Here is a 26772-nt window from a genome sequence, read left to right as displayed (position 1 = left end):
AAAAGAGACAATGGCCAGTTTATACCTTATTAGTTATATAAATAAAGAGTAGTGTTTGTATGTCCTTGATGGGACTCGAAAACTGTACACCCAATTGTTATGAAACACTGTTCCAGCTCTATCTGGGATGGTTTTAGGCCTAGTGACCACCATCTTGAACCAAAAAGGCAGCAAATCAATTTTTAAAAAAAGATTTACTGCTTCAATATCATCTGATCGATTTCAACTAAACTTCACATGATGATTCAGCACTGCAGCAAGCAAATTTTAACCATATAACATTCATGTTTAGACATTAAAAAAAGCTCCAGATATTGGGGGGGAAACCATGTTAAAGTATGAAAAAATGAACAAGCACAGTTTGAAGCCAGGGAAGATTGGTAGGCCGAGTTATAGGCCTGCCCCCTCCCTTCTGCTGTGGGGGCAGCTCCATCTAAGGGGCTGGAGTGGACAGACCCCTTCCTTAAGGGGCTATAGGGGGTGAAGCACGGCAGAGCCATGCCTAGGGCAACAGCAGGCGTGCCTTCACTCAGGCAGGGCAGGCACAATGTGTCCAACTCTGACAGCTGTGTAAGTTTGTTTGAAGGCTTCGCTGTATCAACTTAAAGGCAATTCCAACCCATGTGAAGCTGGGCCCGTTCACTGATATGAACACAGAAGTTAACTGAAGTAACCTACCCGTTGAATCCTTTTTCATTTTCCCTCCATTCACTTGCACATCCAAACAGGCAACTTCACGGGACTGTAAAGAATAAAAACAAACTACAATAAAAGATGGAATATAGGACAAGCACACATTTTCATCCTTCAGCCAGACTAATCTTATAGGCATGTTATGAGATTAAAGTGGTGCAAAAATTATTTATAAATAAATAAATAAAGTGGTGCAAAAAGCATAAGCAAAGGCTTAATAGGAGCCCCTGGAACTTGTGAAGCAATAAAAAATCTTGAGGCGGGTGCCATTGTTACACTATCAAAGTACCTACAACCAGCCCCACATGTTACAGCTATCTCAAATCTTCTGGTTCAAATGGAACACATTCAGGTAAATTTAACCCTGTCTTCTCTCAGTTTAGAAATTAAACATTACATAAAATACAATCTCCCTTCTAAATTTAATTAATAGATGTTAATCTACAATCTCTCTCTCTCTCTCTCCCTCCCTCCCTCCCTCTCTCTCTCTCTCTCTCTCTCTCTCTCTCTCTCTCTCTCTGGGCATCACAAGGATTTGAGCCAGGAGCACCCCTGTTTAAATGCTAGTGAACAGGACTGAGGTAAGCCCAGCCAGCTGAGCCACTTTCCCCTGGTCAAGAAATTTGGGGAAAGGGACAAGATGATGGCAGCAGTGTCTACAAATCCCAAAATTACTAGTAGAAAACTTACATCATTCCTGGGGGCTGTTTAAATGCCCACAAAGCCCTTGAGTGGGTGTGCAGTGACTTCACAAACATTAGCAAAATATTTAAAAAATGAAACCTAATGTTTAAGAAATCACAGTAAAGTGCGTTTTTCCTCAAGTTAGTTCATTCCTCACGTTTCTGGGTGAATGAGTAAATGTGTAGTTATAGTGTTTTATGCTAGCAAAGGATTTTTAAAAAGTTATTCATTATCTGATATGGGTGCTGTTTAGCATTTAATCTTAAGCTGTTTAAGGTTTTATCTTTAAATTGTTGCTAGTCTAATTTGTAGTTATATTTGGTTTTCATGTAGCTCCTGAGGAAGGATGTATTTCTGAAACATACAGAGCAGTTCGAAAGAAATCATTAAAGATTAAAGAAAAAGATCATTTCATAGCATCAGAGTTTGGCTCTCATTTTTCTTTCTTTCAACAAGCTGTCAACCAGGGACCCACAAGCAGGACGTGGTGCAACAGCACCCTCCCACCTGTTTTCCTCAGCAACTGGTGCATACAGGCTTACTGCCTCTGATACTGGAGATAGCACATCAGAGGCAATAAGCCTGTATACACCAATTCATGTAGGAATCTGTACAATTAATGGAGGTAGAGGGGAAACATGTTATTCACAGAGAAAGTTAAATTGATTGTAATTTCTCAAAATCAATGGTTTAGGAACCTATGACATGAATGATGCCACTTCTTATATTTACCACTTGGTGGCAGTCAATTAGATGGTGGAAGAGCTGATGGTATATGGAAGTTGCAATCAAGTATGACTACTCCAGTTCACGCTTCCCTCAGCATGGGTAATTTCAGGGAATTATGTGGGCGAACTAAGTGTCAAGGTGTACAAATTCTAGTTCTAACTAGTCACCCAGAAGAATGTTTGTTTGTGTGTACAGAATCACTTTGAGGATCTTAGTTCTGCTAGCTATGCAGTTAAGTAAAGATAATACAAGAGTAAAATTACCACTAAGACTCCATTAGTAAAAATCTTTTCTGGAACGTCTGGACTGAAAGGGAAAAAACAAGGAAAACAATCACACTGTTTCAGTAACTAGCAAGAAAGGCTTTTTAAATGTACTTTGTTTGCTTTTTCCTGTGTTCGAAACCTGTGCCTTCTGGCTCTGCAGGTTGGCTGGCCCAGCTAGATATTTACATGATTGGGCAAGAAATGACATGGCATTGCTGCACCACCAGTCCCTGATCATCCTGGTTCAGCCCAGGAGCCCTTTAAATGATCTCCTTTCCAGAGAGGGGGGAGACAGGATACAAAGGTAAAACCCAACTCAGGAAGAAGTCCAGAACAGTGAGTGAGCAACAGGAGGCTGGAGGCCAGGAAAGAGGGGAACCACTCTGTCGTTTTCCTTCCAGAGGACATGCCCCTGGGAATGGGCTAAAGGAAAGCCAAGAGAGCAACTGAGCAGCAGGATGGAGGTTCCCACAATAACTGCAGCCTTCCCCAGCCTGGTGCCCTCCCAGTATTCCTGACACTGCCCATACTTTCTGGAGTTGATAGGAGTTGAGGCAACAAAAGTTCCAGACAAGCAGGTTATCTCCCCTCCCAGGATCATCAGTATTTGGGGGGAGACTCAGAGGTATGGCTGGCATATACCAAAGGTTGGAATTATGACATCCAAGGCAAACCCTGTACCATCTGCCTCTTACTGGCAGCTTCTTATGCCATATTTTTGGTTGACCATAACAATGCTGTATCTTGAAGTACAGATTAGCAGCAGGACATATTTTATAGGTATCATGCTGTTGCCTAGGATATAGACCAGGGATGGGGAATATGTGGTCCTCCAGATGTTAGTGGACCACAACTCCCATCAGCCCTAGCCAATGGTGAGAAATGATAGGAGTTGCAGTCCAACAACATCTAGATGGCCACAAATAGACTATGGGTCTGATCCATCCATTTCTTATATACATGACAGCTCCAATGCATTGTCAGAGATTTCTAACCCATTAAAGGCAGTATACTCTAGCAACATCTGGAGAATTGCAGATTCCCCTCCCCTGTATTCCAGCTTCTCCATTCCCTTCTATGGAAGCAGAAGCTCTTTGCACATGAGTGATAAACACAGCCTTCCACTGAAGTGAATGGGGAAAACCGATTGTACAGGAAATCAATGTGTGCCCTAGATCACATCTGAGACCCTGGAAAGTGGAGATCACATAGACAGTTAACATATGACAAGCTAGAATCCTTCTCCCCCTGATATCTCGCAGTCCATTTGTAAGGAAGTTTATAGGGAGGAATATTTAGTCATGACATTCCTCCATTTACAGTCTAAGCTTGAAACAGTTAATGAGCAGTTTTACCATGTGATCTCCTGGATATATTTGTCTAGCTTAGTGTATTATCAATAGGCGGTGCCCAAGCCCTTTACTAACTGCTGTCATGATCAATCTGTTAAGCACTAGTGTGCCTCATTGATGAAAATGGCACACAGAATCATTCAGCTGCCATTATTGTGTCATGAACTGAGTATGAATACACACAGCCAACGATCCCTAGTTAAGTGCTAAGAGAGATACAAAGCAAATTCTTTATCTATGCTGTGTGCTTTCGCAAGGGAGTTGTGTTGATCGCCCAGTTAGCAACAATTGCTCTTACCTGCTCTCTGATGTAAATTCAACTTCTAATTCCTCGTTACCCTGAAAGTTTAAAAAAACAACACTTCAGAGAGTACATATTCACATTTTCCTCTTAATAATAGGAAAGCAAGACTAGAAGATAGACCATATGAGACAGGAGACTAAGCAGTGCTGGACTGTGGAACATGGGGAAAGCAGTATTTGCTTGTATAAATATTAATTAACAAACAAACACATTAGAGGGGAGCAGGAGTGTTGTTTGTGAGCTGTCTATAGAACTCAGGTTATGGGGTGGATATAGAAATACACATAAATAAATAAGTACCGACATGAGAAGCCAGAAAAACCAGAAGCCATAAGACTAGACTCCTCAATAGCGGGGTGAGAAGTGTCCTGATGTCCTCAGTTCTAATTTAAAGAAGAGCTCAACATACACCCTAATCTGGACCTAAATATTTGAATTGAAACTCAACACTTGGAAACACCAGCTTTTAAATCCTAAATCTAAGGGCTGATTTAAGAACTAAGGCATTCCAAATATTTATTTATTTATTTATTTATTTTATTACATTTTTATACCGCCCAATAGCCGATGCTCTCTGGGTGGTTCAGATCTGGAAACAATCAGATCTGGCATACCTAAATCTACTCAGGATCAAACATCCCAGTGTGCAGCCACTGTCAAGAACGAAAGCTCCATGTTAGGTATTATTAGAAAAGAAATTGAGAATAAAACTGCCAGTATCATACTGCCATTATACAAAGCCATGGCACATCTACACTTAAGAGTACTGTGTACAGTTCTGGTCACCACAGCTAAAAGAAGATATTGTAGAGCTGAAAAAAGTGCAGAAAAGGGCAAGTAAATGTTTGAGGGAATGGAGCATCTCTCCTATGGGGGAAGAATACAACAGCTGAGGTTGTTTAGTTGGGAAAAAATGAGGCTAAGGGGAAACATGATAGAGATGTACAAAATTATACATGGTGTGGAGAATGTGGATAGGGGGACATTTCTCTCTCTCTCTCTCATAATACTAGAACCCCGTGGGGTCATCTCATGAAGCTGATTGGTGGGAGATTCAGGACTAATAAAAGAAAGTACTTCTTCATAGCACATAGTTAAGCTATGGAATTCACTACCACAAGATGTGGTGATGGCCACCAATTTGGATGGCTTTAAAGGGGGGTTAGATAAATTCCTGGAGGAGAAGGTTATCAATAGCTCCTAGTCCTGATGACTATATGCTACCTCCAGTATCAGAGGCAGTAAGCCTGTATACATTAGTTGCTGGGGAACATGGGTGGGAGGGTGCTGTTGCACCCTGTCTTGCTTATGGGCCACTGGTCGACAGCTGGTTGGCCACTGAGTGAACAGAATCCTGGACTGGATGGACTCTTGGTCTGATTCAGCACGGTTCTTCTTATGTTCTTAACTAAACTGGCATTACTAGTGCTGGGCTAGATGGACCAATGATCTGGTCCAATGTGGCTCTTCATATTTCATCTGGGTTCATGATAAAGCACTATTTTAATTTACTTAAAAATAATTTTAAACATTTAATAACATCCTTTCATTTTTTTACCTTGAACATATCAAAGTAGATGCTATAATAAGGCTAGTGATGCTGGAAGTTGTAGTGCAGCACATCTTAAGAGCACCAGGTTAGGGAAGGCTGCACTAGGTGCTTTAAAATGCCATCTTATGCATGTTTAGATGTGGGTGGGGGAGGCCTACCACTCCCAGCATGCCCCAGAATTGCACCCTTATTGTTTTCTCAGATGCTAACCGGGCCTTTTTGTCAGTTACTCCGTGACATGTAGGATTTGGCAGCAAGATGAACTAACAAGCAGGTGTGGCCACTGAGTTCAGCAGTTACTTGAAATCAGTTGGACTTAGGGATATGTGAATTAGCAAAACTCACACTTATTGAGGTCCTCTGATTTACATCTCGAGCTTGTTCTGACTTGTGTCCTGATTAGATATGAGATTTGTGATTCTTTTCCATATGAAAATTCCTCAGTATTTTTGTACACATATTTCCAAATGTGTGCATCAATTGTTTGAATACATTTTCTTCCAATTTATTAAAGCACGTTTGTGTGCATTTTTCCATGCACATTTTAAACAATGCATGTTTTTTGTTTGCATATTCCATGTTTTTTGTGGAGGGGGGAGGGTGTTGAGTAACATGTCTTGTAAGCTCAAAAATGTATGGATTTCAGATCACAAAATGTGTGCAAATCTACCTTCTGTTCCAAGAGGTGCAAATTGGAAAGATTCGGCTCAAAACGAACTGAAACAAATTTCTCCCATTCCTAGATAAACTTGATTCCTAAATTACCTTGACACATTTTTCTTTTCTTTTCATTGGACTGTGGCTCCTGAACACATCTACCAAGGTGTTTTAAAATATGTCATTTTCATGCAGTGTCACAAAATGCTTTTTAATTTCAGTACTCACCTTTGGGTTCAGCTGAAAGCTCAGTCGAACTGTTTCTCCAAGTTGGATTTTAGATACATCAAAGAAAACAGTGAGGAGATGGTCATCTTGGGTGTATTTATCTTCATCGCAGACTTTAAGTTCCAGAATGTTCTAGAGAAAGCAACAGAAGAATGCTAGAAAATAGAACCATGTTTCCATCCAGCTTGAGCACAAGCTCTCCCACCATCTGAGGTGTAGACCACAGGCAGACCTCCACCCCTTCCTCATGCGCGCCCCTATTCCTTTCCCTTAACTCATTGCGTGTCCCACCCACCCTTCCTTTTTCCTCAGGATGTGCACCTCCCTTTGATCTCATCATCCATGCCTTCGACCCCTTTCCTTCATCACATGTGTCCCACGCTTCCCCTCCTGCATAGTGCATGCCTCACCCTTCCCCTTCCCCCATCATGTGTGCCCCTCTCAACCTCTCCCCTCCCTTCTACCTCATGACAGCCCATCCTCCCACCCTGCTCACTGACTAGTTTTCACTGAGAGGACTGATGCGAGGCAGGGCGGGTGGCTGAGAACATCTCATCAGAGGCTGGCAGCTTCTTCAGAGAGTTCCGCTACTCACTCTTGTGCTGCAGCCTTTGCCTTAGTAGGAGAGTGGGACTCCAGAGCACGCACTAGTATCACTGAGTGGGCAGCTGCTCCAGAGAGTCCCTCCAGCTATTCTCTCACTGCAGTACCCACAGCAAGAGAGTGGGACTGGTGGGGCTCTCTGGAGTACTTCCTAGCATCACCAAATGGGCGGCTGCTCCAGAGAGCCCCGGTGGCCCTGCTCTCTTTTTACAGCAAATGCCATGGCAGGAGAGATGCCTGCTCTCCAGAATGCCTGCTCTCCAGAACTTCTACAGCTTGTCCCTCCTCCTGCTCTGCTGCCTAAAGAGGGCTGGCCTTAGGCAGTACCTGAAGGGGGGGGAAGAGACCTTTATCCAAGGGAGAAGGGAGTGTCTGCGGCTGCTGCCACCACCACCACCACCACCTCCAACTCTGCCTTGTCTGCTGCTGCCTGGTGGACTGCTGCTGCCCTATCTTCCCTGACTGACTCTACTGGCTGTGTGTGTGTGTGTGTGTGTGTGTGTGTGTTGTGTTGTGTTGTGTTGTATTTGTTATTGTGGGTATTCTCTTATAAGGGAAAGGGGGCGACAATATGAGTTGTGCAGGGCAGAAGGAGATATGGCAATGGTAGGGTGAAGGGCCATTCCAGGGGAAAGAGAGATAGATATTTAATACCTATCTTACCTTCCGGTCTCCCTGCCACTCTGGGGATCTTGGAGAACGAACAGGCCACCCATAGACACTCTCCTTGTTTCTATGCAATGCCAGGTCAGTGAAAAACGAAATAAATGTCATCCATGACCTCCTTCTAGATGAGGAGGCTGACCTGGCATGCTTCACAGAGACCTGGCTGAGATGACAGTGGCCCAACATGGGCCCAGGCCCTCCCAGCTGGGAACTATGTTAGCAAGCAGGTGAGGAAAAGTGGGAGGGGGGGCGGAGTAGCTGTGGTCTACAAAGACAATCTCAACCTGACCAGAATTCCTGTCTGGGAACACATCAAGTGTGTGTACCTGGGTCTGTATAGGGATTCTGTTAGCGTACCAGCCACCCCGCTACCTATCAGACTCCCTGGCTGAGCTCACGGAACTGGTCTTGGAGCTGGTGTTGGAGTCGCCCAGGATTCTGGTCCTGGGTGACTTCAACATCCCATTCAAGACCAGTTTGGCAGGTGCAGCTCGGGGGTTCATGGCATCCATGACAAACATGGGCCTATCCCAACTGGTCACTGGACTCACACATTCCGCAGGTCACACCTCTGATGCTGTTTTCAGCTCCTAACGGATGGATCTGTGGGTAGAGGTGATAAATACCTCTGCATTGTCATGGGCAGGATCTACACTACTGCTTTAAAGTGCTTTATAACAGTTTTGTCAACTGTTGGGGCCCAGGACACACTCTATATACAGTTGTCAAAACTGTTATAAAGTGCTTTAAAGCAGTAGCATAGATCCAGCCATGGACAGATCATTGTCTGGTTAGGGTTAGAATCACGGCTAATATCCGCCCCTGCAGGGGCAGTGGACCTATTAAGATGATCGGCCCTCGAAGGCTGATGGATCCTCATGGATTCCAGATAGCCTTAGAGGGTTCTATGGCTGGTATCGTCGACGATCCTGTTGAAGCCCCGGTCAATAGATGGAACCAAGATCTAACTAGGGCTCCCAACAGGATCGCCTCCAAACGTCCTCTCTGACCCGCTTCTAACCAGGCACCTTGGTATACAGAAGATCTCAGGGAGTTGAAGCGGGAAGGATGACAACTAGAGCACCAATGGCAGAAAACTAGACTCCTATCCGACAAGATACGACATAGAGAACATCTTCTTTCCTATGGGGTGGCAATATGTGCAGCAAAGAAAGCTTCATTCTATGCACGCGTTGCATCTGCAAATTCACATCCAGCAGAACCATTCAGGGTAGTGAAGGGTCTAACTCAGACACCTTTCCCCCGAACCCAGCTTTCAAGCCTTCAGTAATATACTGTGATGCTTTTAACGATTATTTCACAGATAAAAACTCTTGGATAAGAGCCAACTTAGATGCCATCATTATAGCAGAAGCTGACAATGGGGTGTCCAGCAACTCTGCGAGTTGGATTACACTGGATCAGTTTCAGTTGGTGAGTAGTGAGGACATGGACAAGTTGCTTGGACGAGTGAGGAGGACAACTTGCTCTCTTGATCCCTGCCCTTCGTGGCTGGTCATCCAGGAGGAAATGCAGTTAGATAACAACTACAGCATATTATTAATGCATCTCTCAGGGAGGGGAGTTTTCCATCATGCTTAAAAGAGGCGGTAGTATGGCCACTTCTTAAAAAGCCCTCCCCAGACCCCCTGGACTTTAATAATTATAGACCAGTATCAAATCTTCCATTTTGGGGCAAGGTGATCAAGAGGGCAGTTGCCTTCCAACTCCAAGCAGTCTTGGATGATACAGATTTTCTAGACCCATTTCAAACCAGCTTCAGAGCAGGATATGGAGTTGAGACAGCTATGGTCACCTTAGTGGATGATCTTTGCAAGAGTATTGACAGGGGTGTGTGTCCCTGTTGGTGCTTTTGGACCTATCAGCAGCATTCAATACTATCGACCAGGGTATCCTTCTGGAACACCTGAGGGGATTGGGAATCGGGGGCATTATGCTCCTGTAGTTCCAGTACGACCTCTCGGGTAGGTTCGAGATGGTGATGCTTGGGGATAGCTGCTCCTCAAAGAAGAAGCTGTTGTATGGCATAACACAAGGCGCCATCCAATCCCCAATGCTGTTCAATATCTACATGAAACTGCTGGGAGAGATCATCCAGAGGCATGGGGCGGGGTGCTATCAGTATGCTGATGACACCCAAATATATTTCTCTATGCCTTCAACAACAGCGTCAGCTAAGGATAGTGTGTCTCCTCTGAATGAATGCTTAGAGGCAGTAATGGGCTGGATGAGGAAAAACAAACTGAAGCTGAATCCAGAGAAGACAGAGGTGCTTACTGTCAGGGGCTGTAACTTGGGTTGGGAGGTGTGCCAACCAGTTCTGGATGGGGTTACACTCCCCCTGTTTGCAGCTTGTGGGTGCTTCTGGATCCGTCACTCAAAGTGACAGCCTAGATCGATGCGACAGCCAGGAGTGCCTACTATCAGCTTTGGCTGATATGCCAGCTGCACCCCTTCCTAGAGATGGAAGACCTAAAGACGGTAGTGCACCCACTGGTAACTTCGAGACTCGACTTCTGTAATGCGCTCTACATAGGGCTACCTTTGTGCCTAGTCCAGAAACTTCAATTAGTTCAAAATATGGCAGCCAGGTTGGTCACCAGTACACCTAGGGGTGACCATATTACACCAACTTTAAAATCACTTCACTGGTTGCCAATTAGTTTCTGGGCGAAGTATAAAGTGTTGCTTATTACCTTTAAAGCCCTACATGGTTTGGGTCCAGGTTACCTGTGGGTTCACGTTCTCCCATACAATCTGCCCTACATACTCAGGTCCTCTGGGAAGGATTTACTCCAGTCAGGCTGACAACTGTTTGCCAGAGGACCTTCTCTTCTGCTGCTCCCAGACTGTGGAATGGCCTGCCGGAGGAGATTTGTCAGCTTAATGCTCTCTCTGAGCTTAAGACAGCTGTAAAGACTAGTCTCTTCCGGCATGCATACCCAGATGGGTTTTAAACCAAAGAAATTTAAGATGCTGTGATTTTTATTTCAATATTATATTGGTTTTATATGTTCTTTTAACTAATTTTATATATTATATTTTATTTAGTGTTGCTCCCCGCCTCGATCCTGAGGGAGAGGCGGGTAATAAATTATTATTATTATTATTATTATTATTATTATTATTATTATTATTATTATTATTATTATCCTCACTGAAAGGAAACATTTTGTTCTGCCTGCCCTAACATTCTGTTCTTCAGCAAAAGAGTTTCCCTCCTGTAATTATGGACAGATTATTTAAAAAATCCATGCAGGTGTTTGCTTCATGTTGTTTGCGAATTGCACATCCTGAGTATATAAGCAAATAATCACCTACTGACAACTCATTCAGGATCAAGGTACTTCCATTGAACAGCACTTGCCTGGCAGTATAATAAATGATAATAGCAAGTTGTGGGTTATTGTAATAAGTGTCACGTGGAGGCTTAACCCAAAATCCACAAACCTTAATCCACTTCCGCCAGGGTAAATATCACCCTAGTCAATTTATACTTAATTATAGTAGTACTAGAGTGAATGTGGATGTTTCCACTCAGAGGACTGATTTTGTCAGGATTTCTATGTATGCAATTTCAAGAGAATCACACTTTCTCTGCATATTTATCTTTGATTTTGGAACATTCACCAAATTTTGCCTCAGGCAAATTTGAGGATCTACTTTACAGACATTTATTCTATTATTGTGGTGATTTTATTGTGTTTTAATGTGTTTGTTTTAATTAAGTTTTATTTATGATAACGGATGCCATTTGTCTTGGTAGAAAGAGTCAAGCAAATAAATAAATAAATAAATATTAGTGGAAACTAATTATATATATTATATATACATTATTGTACTAAACATTCCTCAAAGGAGTCAGTCTAGGGATAATTCATGTGTAACCTGTTGTCATTATCATTATTATTTCTATGTCATCTCCCAGATAGTAGGATGATCCTTTTTGGATCTATGTGATGTTGAAACTTGGGAGAGGAAACCAGCAAAGATTGCAAATTTCCCCACAGAAATTGGCAATACTTTTAATTTTTTTGTGGCTACTGCACAGCACCCAAGCTCTTTCCTCTGTGAATGACTGACAAGACCTGCCTAGAGATCTAGTGATTCCTGCTGAGTTTGGCTAGCATGACATCTTACCTTTACTTGATTCTGGATCCTATAGTAAAACGTTTCATTCCATACGGGGTCTTTGGTGTCATTCATAGTCTGGGTTTTGGTCCTTTTCAGTGAGGCAGTTGGCAGCCATAAAGTCACATAGCAATCAGACTGGGTTACTATTCCAAAAGAGAAAATTATTTAGTGATAAAATAGCAATGCTTCATCATTTAGTGGACTCTTTTAAGCTGTGTCTGATGATGATGATGATGATGATGATGATGATGATGATGATGATGATGATTGATATGCATGCCAGGTTTCAAAGAGCTGCTAAGGCTCACACAAGAAGCTTGTCATTTTGATATATCCATTTAGTTGACAAGATGCTTGTACTAAATGAGATCTGGGAGGGAGAAGAGGGTGCTTTCAGAGGAGAGAAAGTAGAAGGAGGAGGGAAAGGAGTACATGGACGGGGCAGTGGTAGAACACGTGTTGGATGCAGAAATTTCCAGGTTCAATCCCCGGCATCCCTAAGTAGAGCTGGAAAAACTCCTGCCTGAAACTTGGAGAGCTGCTGCCAGTCAGTTACTGGGCTAAATGGACCAATGGTCTGAGTCAGCATAAGGCAGCTATTGGCCCCATTCAGAAGACACCTTAAACCACAGCTTTAACCATGATGGTTAAGCCAGAAAGCCTCATTCACCATGGTTAAAGCCATGATTTAAGGTGTCTTCTGAACACAGCCTGACTTTCTGTCTTAACCGCTGTGGTTAAAGACATGGTTTAAAGTGTCTTCTGAACAGGGCCATCCCTGTTTCCTCCAAAGGGCTGGCCCAAGACATTTGGCTGCCTGGGGCAGAAAGCAAATGGTTCTCCTGTCAAGTAAAGGTGCACAGTCCCCAAGCCCAGCTGAGTTATTTTGGCAGCTGAGGCAGAAAATCCCTCAAGTGCATCTCCCTGGCAGTAAAAATACGCTCTAATAAATTGAATCATTTGTTGCCTTTAATGACGACACTTTAAATCAGCTGCCTGAGGTGGCCACTTCATTCGTCCTATTCATAAGGCTGCCCTTTGTGTTCCTTAATAAAGTACTCAGTTTAAATCATACTGTTTGTAAGTGAAGCCGTGCACTGAACAGCGGACTTCATTGTCATACCACAAAGTGCTTGTAAAACTCTGGGGAGGGAGTACTATTCAGGAAAAATGCATCTAATGCCTCCTTGAACTCATGGAATTAGGTCTTTGGAACCTGGCCATAACAAGTATCATAGACCCTGTTCAGATGACACTCTAAAAGCTCCATCCAACGAGTGTTTTACTGCACACTCATTACTGGGCACTCACAGATTACTCATATGATATTGTCTGCCTCTCATGTGTCGTCCACCCCTTCTGGCCTTTTTTGCACCACAAAAAAACCCCAGAGAAAGTCTGGTTGCTGCTCTCTCCTACCGGACTGAATGGGGGTAATTACTTCCTTTTTTTCAGGAAGCGATGTCATAGCAGCGACAGAGAAGGGACAGGAGCCGCATGTTTGACCTAGATGTGATGGAGCTTTAAGCCAAGGTGGGTATGTCATGTGAACCATTCCTAACTATGGTGGCTACATAACCATGGTTTATACACACTCACTAAACATTTGCTGCAAAATTTCTATATAAGTTTCTGACTAAAAATACACTGGAAACAAAACAAATAAAAATAATTCTCATACGAATATTCTCCAAGGTTCCACAAACAAACCCTAGATCAAATCACAAGAAGGCTTGATGTAAATTTTAAAAATGAAAGCAGTGATGCAACCTTTACCATCCAGAATAGCAAAACACTGACTGTCAATATCAGACCAATTCCAAAATAAGGAATTTGAAATTAGCAATTCTCTAAAATATGGATGGAAATTGTAATTGTTTAATTAAGTACATTAATCAAATTCGATTCTGCTTAAGTAAATACAATTCCAAGATTTTTAAGCTTCCTTATTGAGGCTTTGTTCTACCATTATGTTTCTATGCTTGCATTTTTAAAATGAAGGCAAAGACATAATTTTTCACATTGTCTGAAAGTTTAGCTGTGAGCATGAGATATGTAGCCAACAAATAAATTTACTGTAAGATGTGCAAGATGTAGGCCTCATTTGTGCACTGGACCCTTCTGACATAACAAAGATGTATGTCTTTGGACTTAGCTAGACCTAAGGTTTATCCTGGGATCGTCCCGGGGTCATCCCTGTTCATGTAAATGCCACACAGGATATCCCAGGAGCAGGCAGGGACAACCCCAGGACGATCTGGGATAAACCTTAGATCTAGCTAAGGCCTTAGTCTATCCATAATTTTGCCTAATTCACCACATGATTTGTTTGGGGCTTGTTTGTTTGGTTGTTTTTAAAGTATGAATATTTAATACCTGAAATTTAACACGAGGCTACAAAAGTTCCACTTTCCATCAGATACTTTCACTTTCATCTGTCCTCCATACTGTCTTCTTGGATTACAGTAACTTGGTACACAGAACATGCTAACCTACACTCAAGATTAAGTATGAGTTGAGAGTGGGTTGTCATTGGACGATGGCCTGTTGTTGAATTTTGGGTTGTTGTGTTGTCTGAACTTATCCATAATAACAAACCATGGTTTGTTAAACATGAACAACCCATGAAGAGAACCCATGATTTGTTGTTGGGTTGTGAACTGTGAGTTTCCCATGGTTAATAAACCATAGTTTGTTGCTGAGGCTGAATTCTGACAACACAATAACCCACAGTTCAACAACAACCCGTATGTAACCTTTAGTGCAGATTATCATATTGTGTGAACCTAGTCATTATCTTTTTTAAGAGGATGCCTTCAGGGATGCAGGGGGATGCTTTTCCTCTTTCATAAGCAACAGAATAGCTATATGGTAATGCACAGTGGCAAAAGTAAATGTCCAAGACAGAACCCAAGGCCACCCTTGTTGGCCCACCAAGCTGAATGCAACCCATCTATCATGCATTGTGGCCTGCCATGAGCTTTGTGACACATCCACTTTTCTTTTGCAGCACCAGGCATAAACTTGCTGATGATAATAGGCCAAACTACTCTAGTTTCAGTAGAGAATGATATATGTCACCACACTGGATTGACCACATTTGCATCTTATACCTAGGACCCAAGGAATGAGAAGACTATGTTCAGACAAGATTGTACAGTCTTCCTACATGGGACAAAGAAGGAATAGATGTTTTCATAGAGATAGGGACTCAGCATCATGGCTCAGTAGGCCATGTTTATTGCATATGACATACTTATTGACATGCTTAGCATTGATATATTTGGACAGCTATTATGAATAACTTCCATTGATTAAAAAATGGATAAAAATGGAGAAACACTCCATGCAATTCTTATGTTAGGATTATCACCCATCACATTGAGAGAGTGAGTGAGTGAGAGAGAAATAGCTCCCAGGATCTAAGATAGAAGGCTTTGAAATTGTCTGACGTTCACTTTTGGGTAATAGAATGCACAAGGCAGAGCAGCTTACATTTTATGGGATCACAACCACTTTACCTAGGCTACTAAACAAGGTATTAATTAGTAGTCATACTAGCAGGGCTGGGAATTAATTGTCATGCATAACCAGAAAGCATGACAGCCAAAAGATCTGAGTCCTAGATGAAGGAATACTTATGCCACACAACACTTCAAACAGCAGCAAGGATTCATTACAAGGAATCACATGTCATGACTCCTATATCTTCACACCTACATATAATGGATGCAACTGAAATCTTGATGACCAGCTCTATTAATTTGATTTAGCATAAGAAGTGGAATAGACCACCAAATTCAGCATTCTTGTGGGAGGTTGACACAAATGACAGAAATCCTTTGCTCTTTAAGATAGCACTTCCAAGAATTCTGAGAGCTTCTCTACACAAGCAATTTATTGCACACTTGTGATTGGCCACTCACAGAATTTGTGGGTTCTTTACATGATGTCATCAACCTCCAGGACATCTCCCATGCTTTCCACCAGTAATCTTACTTTAAAAAAAACCCTGAGGTAATACAATATTTAAAATTATCCCCAGTGTGTAAAGCTGGCGTACTGCTATATATTGAACATAATAGCATTGCCTAGAGGATAATTTTTCAATGCAAAATCAAATGTCACTGTCAATAGGAGCCATTCATAAATGTGGAAAGACTCCAGAAGAAGAAACCCTGGTAAGGATGTGGGATTTCTTTCTTAATATAGAAACACACTGAGCTATTTACATGAACGCTGTAGCAGGAAAATACTCTTTGTTTAAAGTTGCAAGGAAAGCCATGGGGTGTGGGGATGGCAGAGGGAATGTCCATACTCCTTGCAATCCTATGCATGTTTAGACAGAAAAAATGTCCAGCAACTCCTAGCATTCCCCAGCCAGCCACTAGGATTGTTGTGAAATTCCACCCAGGTCCACAAGGGCAGCAGACACCCCTGTGTCCAGCCCTCATGGGCCCAGGCAGACCTGCCCAGTTCTGGTTTTAGACCTGTACTTGTGAGTCCTCCCTGGCTTCCCGATCATGCCCTTCTCCCTTGCTGCATTAATGGTGGCAGCCTATAGGGAATAGGTCTAAAAGGCAGTCACATGGGTCTGAAGCAAGAAAAGAATGAAAACCAGGTGATCCTTGAAAAAATTCCTTTCCAGCTTTCAAGCATGTTGATGATCCAGTTGTGATCATTCAGGCAAGACCTGTCTGTCCATCCACCCCATGGCTTTCTATAGCATAGCAACACTTCCTGTTTCCTAATTGCTAATTCGATATTATGTGTCCCTAATCATGGCTGATCAGGTGGGCTTCTCTCTTTCCTCTGGCAACCAGACTTAGACCTTGTGCTGGGGAGCTAAAGTGTGTAGACCAACAATTAGCAGAAAAAGTTGAGGTTTATCTATCACCAAGGATCGTCTCAGGCCTATCAGAGCTTCAAGAATAACTGTGTCAAATACTGTCATTCTAATAGCAGCATAAATCTACATGGTAAGGAGGCCAGATATTTCAGAATAATTGTGGGCAGGATACTTTAGAAGGAGGTTTATTATATGAAGCAGAAGAAACTAAGGCTTAGACAAAATTTACTTTTAGCAATGGCCCGTCTGGTGGCCCCTCTCTCATGTGGGTGAACCCTGACAGGGGGCAACAGTGGCAGACAGTGGCACTCTGGGCCATTGGGAGACAGCATTTAAATTTTCCACCATGTAGCTTCACTCTGGAGCAGACCAACCCTGCCCTTAGGCAAAGTGTGGCAGCCACTTCAGGCAGTAAATGCTGGGAAGCAGGAAGTGGCAACAAGTTGTTGCAGCGAAGCCAAAACACTGTGTGATACACAGCTTGCCCTGCATCCTCTAAGCTTGTCAGCTGCTCTCAGGTCCCATGGAGGGCAGTGTCCTGTTGCCAGTATTGAAGTGAAATGCAATTGCCAGTCCACTCAACTTCTATACATGGGATGGGGGAGTAGTCACTATCTTGTCCTTCACCTCAGAAAGCAAAATTACTTCAGCCAGCCATGCTTGTGGCAAACTACTCCCCACCCTGCAAAGTTAAATATGACAACAGTTCCTTCAGTCTCATTTTTTAAAAATAAAAACAGGGCTTCATGCTGACTGTTTTTTAGGATGTTTTCAATGTATATTATGTTTTAATTCAGTTTTATGTATTTTATCATTTGTTGTTGTTTCCCGCCTCGATCAAAATGGAGAGGCGGGTAAGAAATTTTTTTTTATTGTTATTATTATTATTATTATTATTATTATTATTATTATTATTATTATTACGCCAAATGGGAACACATAGTCAGTATGATTACATGATGATGCTACTATGGATGAAGCCAATTTTCAGTACATTAAGATGTCACTAACCATGGAGAAACAGACTTCAGGCTTGTGGGATCTACTTTTCTTTTCTTTTTTACTAGAACACTAACCAGCACCAAGTGTGAAAACAGTGGTCCAAGGGGAAATATATTCTTAGAATTAAGGAGCAATGGTGCCTCTGAGCACATGCTGAGTCCAGAAATTTGTTTTCAGCACTAAAACCTAGCTTGCAATCCAGTCACACAAAAGTCCATTCCTAATTTTAAACAACAACAATAATAATAGTTTTCACACCAAACTTTCTTCCACCTTAACAGCCCCTAATTCAGGGGGTGGGGGAAGTGGGGAGAAACCATTTTGGTTGTTTCTGTATGACTGACATCCAGAAATCCTTGAGATCACCCAGAAAACTACCAATCAGTCCCAATGTATCTTCTGCCTGTCCTTGCACTAAGACATCTCAGCGAGGGGCAACACTTTCTGCCCTCACTCTCTATAGGCGAAGGCCATTGCTAGACCAGGGTTTAGCCTGATGCAAGCCCCAGGCTCGCCCCTGTGCATCCAGATGACGCAAGGGGATCCTGGGCTCAGGCAGGGGTCAACCCTCCCTTGGCCTGGGGTAAACGGAACTGTTTGTGGTCCGGTATTTCCCACGGTCTCGGGCTGAGCCCAAGACCGCAGGCGTATAGACCAGTCCGCCACTTTTCCCAGCTACTGCAATTACTCGCGAATGGCCGGGAAAAGCAGCAGATGGGGCGCTGAGCCCATCGGGGCAGGGGGAGAGATCGGGGTGGGGAGATCACGGGGGGAAGTGGAGATCGCAGGGGGAAAGCGGAGATCGCGGGGGGAAAGCGGAGATTGGGGGAATCGCAGCCAGGGTGGGGAAATCGGGGGCGGGTGGGAGTGGGGAACCCTTTTTAAAAAACAACAACACTTACCTTTGTCGCTGGTGCACTCTTGCGCACCCGGCCCTTTAAGACAAAAAAATGGCGGACGCGACGGAGCTTTTCTGTAGCCCATTGCATCTAATGTGTAGACTAGGGTGACAGCCCGCGCTACAAGCCCCTCCTCCCACACGGATCACCAGGTAGATCTAGCAACGGCCAAATACTTTTGCCTGTGTCAACACAACACAGTACCCCAAAAAACATTAATAGCAGGGCACTATTCATATCCAATTAAAACCAGAAAAATGCATTTGTCTCCTTCTGCATATTTGCAAGGGGGAAAGGAAACTTTCTTAGCTCATTATTTCTGCATGTCCAAAGTAGGCAGAGCTCTCTGGGAGGCAATCAAAATGTTCTGCCACTCGATTGTGGAGCCGTTGAGCTGCAAGCAGCATCTTACTGCCTTGTGTTTAGGAGTAGGGATGTGCTCCGCTTCTAATCGGACCGGCGAATTAGAAGCGGAGCGGGGTGCTTCGCCTCCCCTTAAGGCGGAGGCGAAGAGGATTGGGGGGCCGGTGGAGCGTGGCGAAGAGGATCGAGGTGAAGGCGGATCCTTCGCCTTGATCCGGAGCTCCGCCGGAAAGGTAAGTGGGGTTTACCGGGCCCTGCCGCTGTCGCCCATGCGGCGACAGCGGCAGGGCCCGGTAAACCCCCCCTCCTCTCCCTTACCTGCCTCCGTCCGCGGTCCGTTGGCTTCGTCAATTGAGCCCGCGACTTCCTGGTTGAACCGCGGGCTCAATTGAAGAAGCCGACGGACCGCGGACGGAGGCAGGTAAGGCCCCCTTCCCCCTTGGTCCCTTACCGGGCTCTGCTGCCGTCACTGCACAGGCGGCGACGGCGGCAGGGCCCGGTAACCCCCCCCCGCCCTCCTCTCCCGGCCTTACCTGGCACCACTCCCCTCCACTGCGGAGCTCCGATTCGGAGCCGGAGCTCCGCGGCGAAGAGGAGCGGAGTATGGGCGGAGCGGCGCGGAGCGGGCCGATCCAAAATTTTCGGATCGGCCCGCGGGGCGGAGCGGGGGGTCCGTGCACACCCCTATTTAGGAGGCTGACAAAACAACGGACCCAATAAAGCTAAGGCAACTGAAAGACTTGCATTGCAAGAGGTGGAAGGTAAGGCTATGTCCTGCTATCTTGTGATTGATTTTGTGATTGACCAAGGAGCTTTTGTTATTGAGTCTATTTCAGCAGTTAGGTCAATGTCAGAGAGCAGAAATAGGATTCACAGTCCTCAACCTTTGCACTGTTGCAGTGTATCTGTTAGTCTAGGCCATGAGATCATCCCCTGCATAATCAAATGCCATCGCCTCATTGTTTAGCTCATTGTTGCTAACACACACACACACACACACACACACTGGCCAAAGATCAATGGAAACACCTACATGATACCTCTCTTCAAACCTTGAAAGTTTGCCTTTCATTTTTCCTTGTGTATTCCACCAATTAATTTGACAAAACAAAAGAAAGACAAGTAAAGAAAACTAAGCTTGGCAACCATCAGGACAGAAGAAAAGCTATGCTGGATCAGACCAGAGGCCAAACTTATTATTTATTATTATTTATTTATATAGCGCCATCGTGCTGTTCCCACAGTGGCCAACCAGACGATGGGAAGCAAACAAGTAGGACATGAATGCAATAGCACAGTCCCTTTCATGTTTCCTACAAAGTGGCATACTGAAGCTTACTCTTTCTGATACTAGAGGTAATATATAGACATCATGGCTAGTAATCATTGATAGCCTTACTGTCCATGAATTTACCTATTCCCCTTTTAAAGCCATCTAAGTTGGTAGCCATTCACAACATCTTGTTTAACTCTGCACTATATAAAGAACTACTTCCTATTGGTTTTCAGTGAGTCCTTGCTGTTAATAACAATTAAGACAGTATCTGTCTTATGGCCCCTAGTCAGTATCTTGGGTGCCAAAGGAAGGCATGGAGCATAGAGGAGAGAAAATCCCATCATTGTAACCTCATGAAAGAAGTCAGAGAAGGAGAAAGAAGGTGTGCTGGTGGGGTGGGGAAGAGAGGGGAGAGGCCATGTTATACAATATCTTATGGACTCTCCAATCCCCTCTCCACTCACTCAAAGGTAAGTCAGCTAGATGGGCTCAGAAGCCTGTCTAGCTCCTTTTTTTTTCATCCCAGGGCGTCTCTACACCTGCCTTTTTCCCCAAGATCGTCCCAGGATCATCCCTGTGTATCCAAATGACACACAGGGGATCCCAGGAGCAGGCAGGGACAATCCCTCCATTTTCCTGGGATAATCCTTAGGTGTAGAATGGGCCTTAGATGGCAGAACGGAGGTGAAATCGCCACCATCCTATTTCTGCTGTGCTTGATTCTTGCCGACAAGACATAGAATGGGCAGAGGATTCCAAGTTCTTAGCCCTCTGTTTATCGGGAATGCAACACATAAGATTGAACCCTAAATCAATTCTAAGTCAATAAGTACATTATATAGCAATAATTCTGTTTTCCTCTTGGCATTTAGAGAAGTAATGATGTTTTGATATTTGTACTAAACTCTTTCCATTTATAGACACTGAACAAATGGGTTTGTGATTGTGTGGTCCTAGTTCCTATATTGCATCATTTAAACTTTTAGGATTCATTAAGAAATAGGTCGTGTAGTGGCATTTTTGTGATGATTTGTTATTATATTTTGATAAAAGTTAAAAGATGAATTGTAGAAAGATAATCCAACACACACCCCAAATAGAAGGCAATTGAACGGGTCGACCAGAATTAAAACAAGTCTCATATCTACAAAAAAATCTCATATCCAACACCCCAACAAGAACTTCTATCAATGACATCCAAAGGTCAAATTTCCTCTGCTCTCCTCTTTATGTGACCTGCAAATTCTGCAGTGCTGAATTGCTCACTCTGATGGCTGTTACCACACAGTAAGCCTTCTGTGTAAGGTGTGTATTATTCCCACCCACCCCTCACAACACGCCTCTACAAATGTTGCAAAAAGAGAGAGAGAAAAAGGTGTACAGTGGCATGACCTGTTTCACATGGTGACTAAGTGCACATCATTGGCTGGCCATATGATAAGTGCAGGGCCGATGCTTCCATAGAGGCCAGTTAGGCGGCCGCCTAGAGCGCCAAGGTAAGCGCCCCTGGAAGTCGCCCTCCCAGCCTTCTGTCCTGCTCCCCAGCGTCCCTGGCTTGGCTTCAGCTGGGCGCCTGCCCAGCAGCCGAAGCCAACCCGGGACACTGGGGGGCGGGGACGGGCGGCTCCACGCTCTGACATCCGGCACGCGCCAGACATCAGAACATGGAGACATCTGATCGCCCTCCCCCAGCTTCCCGGCTTGGCTTCAGCTGGGGGCTCCCAGCCAATCCCAAGCCGCGACGCTGGGGGGAGGGAAGGAACGGCTCCCCGTTCTGACTTCCGGTGCATGCCAAAAGTCAGAACGTGGAGCCGTCTGACTGCCCTCCCCCAGCTTCCCGGCTTGGTTTCGGCTGGGGGCTCCCAGCCAAAGACAAGCCGGGATGCTGGAGTGGGAGGGCGGTGGACAGAATTGGAGCTGCCCGCCCACCCCACCGCAGCGTCCCGCCAAGCCAGGAGGACTTCAGGCGAGGGACAGGTAACCTGTCTCCGCCTACCTGGGGCGGGGGGGATACGGTGGGGGTGTGAAAGCAGCTCACCTTGCCTAGGGTGCAAAAAAGCCTGGCACCGGCCCTGGATAAGTGCAATTTAAAATGGCCTCGCAATGGCAGTCATGACACGTAAACTATTCCTAACTCTTAAAATAATGCACAGCAATTTCAAAACGTTCTGCATTGGATGTTGCTTTGGCTGGCTGAACAGGTTGCTCTTCTAATGATTTCTTCTTGTCCTTGTTAACCTTGCAAACTTTTCATTTGGAGTTTGCTGCATTATTAATTTTTTTCTGAAGGGAGAGGCACATCCTTTCCAACAAACCTTCTCATTGACAGGCATAATTTTGAGTGTGTTTATGCAACGTCTTTCCATTATTCATGATGCTATCTGGTTTCTTCACATAAATAGATGCTTGGAGGGGTTGTTGATCACATGCTTCCAGTTGCAACATACAAGCAACAACTTGTCAGTGCCTGTAATCAACTTACTTCCCCATAGTCTCACTCTAATATCTGGGACTACTCCAGCATTGTCCAGGAGTCAGTGGCTTGCAGGTAGCAGCTGAAGCATCACAAAGTAAAGTGGTGATGACTACCTTGTGATAAATCTTTGTGCACTAAAACCATTTCAGGGAGACTTTTCTTTTCTTTTCTTTTGCCCTTTCCCAAGGCTGGATATTAAAGAACTACTGAGTTAAACCCAGGATCTCCTGGAATACAAGTGATAGGCAGGGGTGGGGAAGGCGGGATACGTAAGTGTTCACTCTCATACTCCATAAATATTGTAAATAAATAAAATAAATAATACCATTCCCTGCAACATTCCACCCAACCACTCTGGCAACAATCAACTTTCAGTGCCCACTGAACATGCTCATTCCTCATTTGGTTGTTGCAATGGGGGGGGGTGTCTTTATCCTCCCTTTACTATTTTTTCCTAAATAAATTTTGTACTTCTGCAAACTTTGGGGTGCCCCCAAGCCCACTGATGCATCTGTCTTGTACATGTGTGGATGTGTTTTGGGTATATAAGGATCCACAAAATGGGCCCGTTCAGAAGACACATTAAACCATAAACCCATGGTTTAAGGTGTCTTCTGAACGGGGCCTAAGAGAATGGCCCCTTGGTGACTGCCTGGCTTCCTGCCCCTCTTGATTTTATTTTATTTTTAATTAAAAAATAAATGAATGGGAGATTGGCATGTTGCAGAACTAGCCTCTAGTGCCATTTTTATTTCCAATAATTCATCTAGGGCCCACATGGCATTCTTTAAAAACAAAGGCATTCTTTAAAAATAAAAATAGCAGGTGGCTACAGCCCAGTGCTCCATTCTGAAGTGCAGGCAGACACCCACTAAATAAGAAATAAAGAGCAAGGTATGGTGGAGGTGATAGAGAGTGTCTTAAGGAGAGTCTAGAGGAATAGTAGGGAGCAAGATGGTTGCTTTGCCTGCCTGTGCTGTGTGCATTGTGTGTGACTGTGTCTGTGTTAGCTGGTTTATTTGTTTTGGCATGGTGTGAGTTTTGCTTGAGGCTTTTTGCGGAGTGTCTGTGAGTGGCATGAATTTGTGTATGTGTGTTTATGTTTCTCTCTGAGCATTACCGTTTTGCTTTCTGTGAAATGGTATTTCGTTGTGATTTGTGTGTGAGGGGGGCAATATTTGATGTGGCCTTTTGGACTCAGACCCCACCTCTACCTTGTACCCAGTTTCTTGGACATGTTACTTTTCTTTTAGCCTCACCCGTTTGCCTTCTGGGAAATGAGTGTTTTGTGATTGGCCATACCCACCCTGGCAGCCATTTTATGGATGGTCAAGCCCCCCTTCCCATGGCAACCAGTCTGTGTGCCTACCACCACAGAAAGTTTGGGAAGCCCTGGTTAGATAGGGTAGGCTCCAGAGACTGCTCTTTAAGAGTCTTCATTAGATTTCTGCTCTCAGGCCACTGTTTTTGTTAGATGATAGCATTTGACTACTATAGGTTCACCTTATGTAGCTGTCTAGTGACAGCTGATTCAAACCATCAAAATGTACAACTTTTCATGTGACTATACCAGCCCAGGATGCATATGGATTAAGTAAGTAAATGCTTGAAAGCAGACCCACATCAAAATCTTACCTACAGGCTAGAAGCTTAGCTTTCTACACAGAAGGAGCAACCACAGAAGGAGTAAGCACCCCTGTTTATGACCAGCTGACAGTCATATGCTGTTCAGAACACTTGTGTTGACACTTAAACCACACCACATCAAACTCCAGTATTCTCTCCACTTGGCTATCTGGTTCTGCTGACTTTAAGAGACATATTCTTAAAGTGAACATTAAAACAGCCATGGTGGATCAGACCAAAAGGCTACCTAATACAACATTCTGTTCCTATAGTGGCCAACCAGAAACCCAGTGGGAAGCCCACAAGCAAGAGATGAGTGCAATTGGTATTAAGAGGCATATTGCCTCTGATACTGGAGGTAATATATAGCCATCATGACTTATATCTATTGAGAGCCCTATCTTTCACACTCTAAGCAGTCATAGGGAAGAGAATTTTTGTATCAAACAAAGACAAATGCATCATTAGATAGAATATGTGCCATTTGCAAAGCACTTAATCCTAAACTGTGAAATGCTTCATCAGATCCAGGGCCCTTCATTAATATGATTCCTTATGTCCAAACTACTCTGGATAGATGCCTAGACCCCCCGCCCCCATCCCTTCCCTCCACCAGCCACCTGCAGCAGCAGCAGCAACAACAACAACTCTAGTGATGAACATTTTTGGTTTACCAGTTTCAGTGCTCAACCGAGTCTCAAAATTAAGATGTAATCCTTGGGCTCAGATTTGCTGTCCTGCAGTCTGAGCCCATTGGGTCTTATTAGCCTGCCCCCCTAAAATAATACTGGCAGACCTAGGCTTCTTAAGAACATAAGAAGAGCCATGCTGGATCAGACCAGTCGATCTAATCCAACACTCAATTTTTCATGGTGAGCATTACTGGAAGTCATGATGCACTGGCATCCCAGTAGCCTATCCTGTATTTATCTTCCCAAAATACAGAAAGTTCTTTATAGCCAAACCCCATACTTGTTGATTCTGAGGTAAGTCCTACTTTGTTCAATGAGGCCTTCTCTCAAGTATGTGTTTGTAAAATTGCCAACATAGTCAGAAAAACACCACTTAACTTGTCTACGTTATTAGAAGATAATACTACCTAATACCAGGAGTTAATAACTACTGGATGATTTGGGGATAAATAACCATTACTCTATTGTTCTATATCGCATCATTTGAGCTAAGTAAGTTGGTTCTGCAAGTGGAATTCTCAACTTACTTTGGAATGAATGAGGCCTGCATATGTGGTGATCAAACCATTCTATGGTGTTTAGAATAAAGATTCTGGGCTACTGGTACAACAAGAAATCTCCCAGAACAACGGAAATACTCACACAGGTCTGCCTTCCGGAGATTTTTCATTTTTATGATCTTTACTGTGAGGAGGCTGCAAGGAGCAGATTCCATCTGCAGAATGAGAGCAAACACAAAGGATGGATTAACATTTCACTTATTGTAGTGTTGAAAGATCCTCACATATTGGAGTCATTCTGAGAGTTAGGTCAGCTGATAAATCTCTGTTCAGAAGTGGTCCCAATCTATGATAAGCAGAGATTGTATCTAGTTCATTTCCTGCCTAAAACAGGCCAATGAATTTCCCCTGGGGCGGATCCACACGTTGTACCGAGACTGCTTCTAAGCAACCCCAGTGCGACCCCAAACTGATCGTCTAGCTTACCTTTGGAAGAGACGAAGAAGAGGCGTCCTTGCCGCCGCCGCCACCCACCAACGGCAGCGGTGGCGGCAAGGACGCCTCTTCTTCGTCTCTTCCAAAGGTAAGCTAGACAATCGGTTTGGGGTCGCACTGGGGTCGCTTAGAAGCGGTCTCTGTACGACATGTGGATCCGCCCTAGGTGTGAGAAGAAGCCGAAACAATACTGGAAACTCGGGCACATCTACTTTTGAATATTTGAAATTCCTTGGCTGGCTGGCTGACCATGTCCTAAAAAAACCTTCTAAGAAATGTGCTGAACTTGCTTATATGTCCTCTGGATTTCTACAGATATGTCACCCTTTAACTATTCCTTAAATTTCACTTTGGGGGAAATTCAATTAGACACATACAAACTCCCCTGACAATTTTTTGGGGACTGCCTTCAAAATTCCTACTAAATTTTCAGCAGAGCACTCTAACATTCTATTACCATCCTCCAAAAACTAGTATTCCACTAGGCAATATTCAGTCAAAGAGGTATCCCTATCCTGAAAACTTCAAAATCCCTACAGATATGTTATCTAAGCCTTGAATTTCACTGTATCCCACTGCTGTTGTATCCCATAGCCATTGGCTGGCTGGGAATGATGGGAGTTGCAGTCCAACAAAGTTGGAGGGCACCAGGTTGAGGTAGGGTGCTTTAGATGAACTTCAATGACAATTTTGCCCTTCTTTCAC

At 43.9% G+C, this 26772-nt stretch overlaps 1 protein-coding gene across 1 annotated transcript in view; it reads right to left on the bottom strand.

Moving 5' to 3' along the window:
* Nucleotides 1-26772, bottom strand: part of LOC134392914 (cytosolic phospholipase A2 epsilon-like) — a 54030-nt gene that overhangs the window by 23999 nt on the left and 3259 nt on the right. Inside the window, exons 2-7 of the mRNA XM_063117673.1 lie at nt 25715-25787; nt 11896-12032; nt 6466-6597; nt 4023-4063; nt 2370-2412; nt 679-742 (exon numbers count right to left, since the gene is read on the bottom strand). Coding sequence (XP_062973743.1) covers nt 679-742; nt 2370-2412; nt 4023-4063; nt 6466-6597; nt 11896-12032; nt 25715-25787 — 490 coding nt within the window. The remainder of the gene's footprint in view (nt 1-678; nt 743-2369; nt 2413-4022; nt 4064-6465; nt 6598-11895; nt 12033-25714; nt 25788-26772) is intronic.

The sequence above is a fragment of the Elgaria multicarinata genome, chromosome 2 (assembly GCF_023053635.1).
Source record: "Elgaria multicarinata webbii isolate HBS135686 ecotype San Diego chromosome 2, rElgMul1.1.pri, whole genome shotgun sequence".
Lineage (NCBI taxonomy): Eukaryota > Metazoa > Chordata > Lepidosauria > Squamata > Anguidae > Elgaria > Elgaria multicarinata.
Note: the sequence above shows the minus strand (reverse complement) of the source record. Positions and strands in the feature narration are given on the sequence as shown.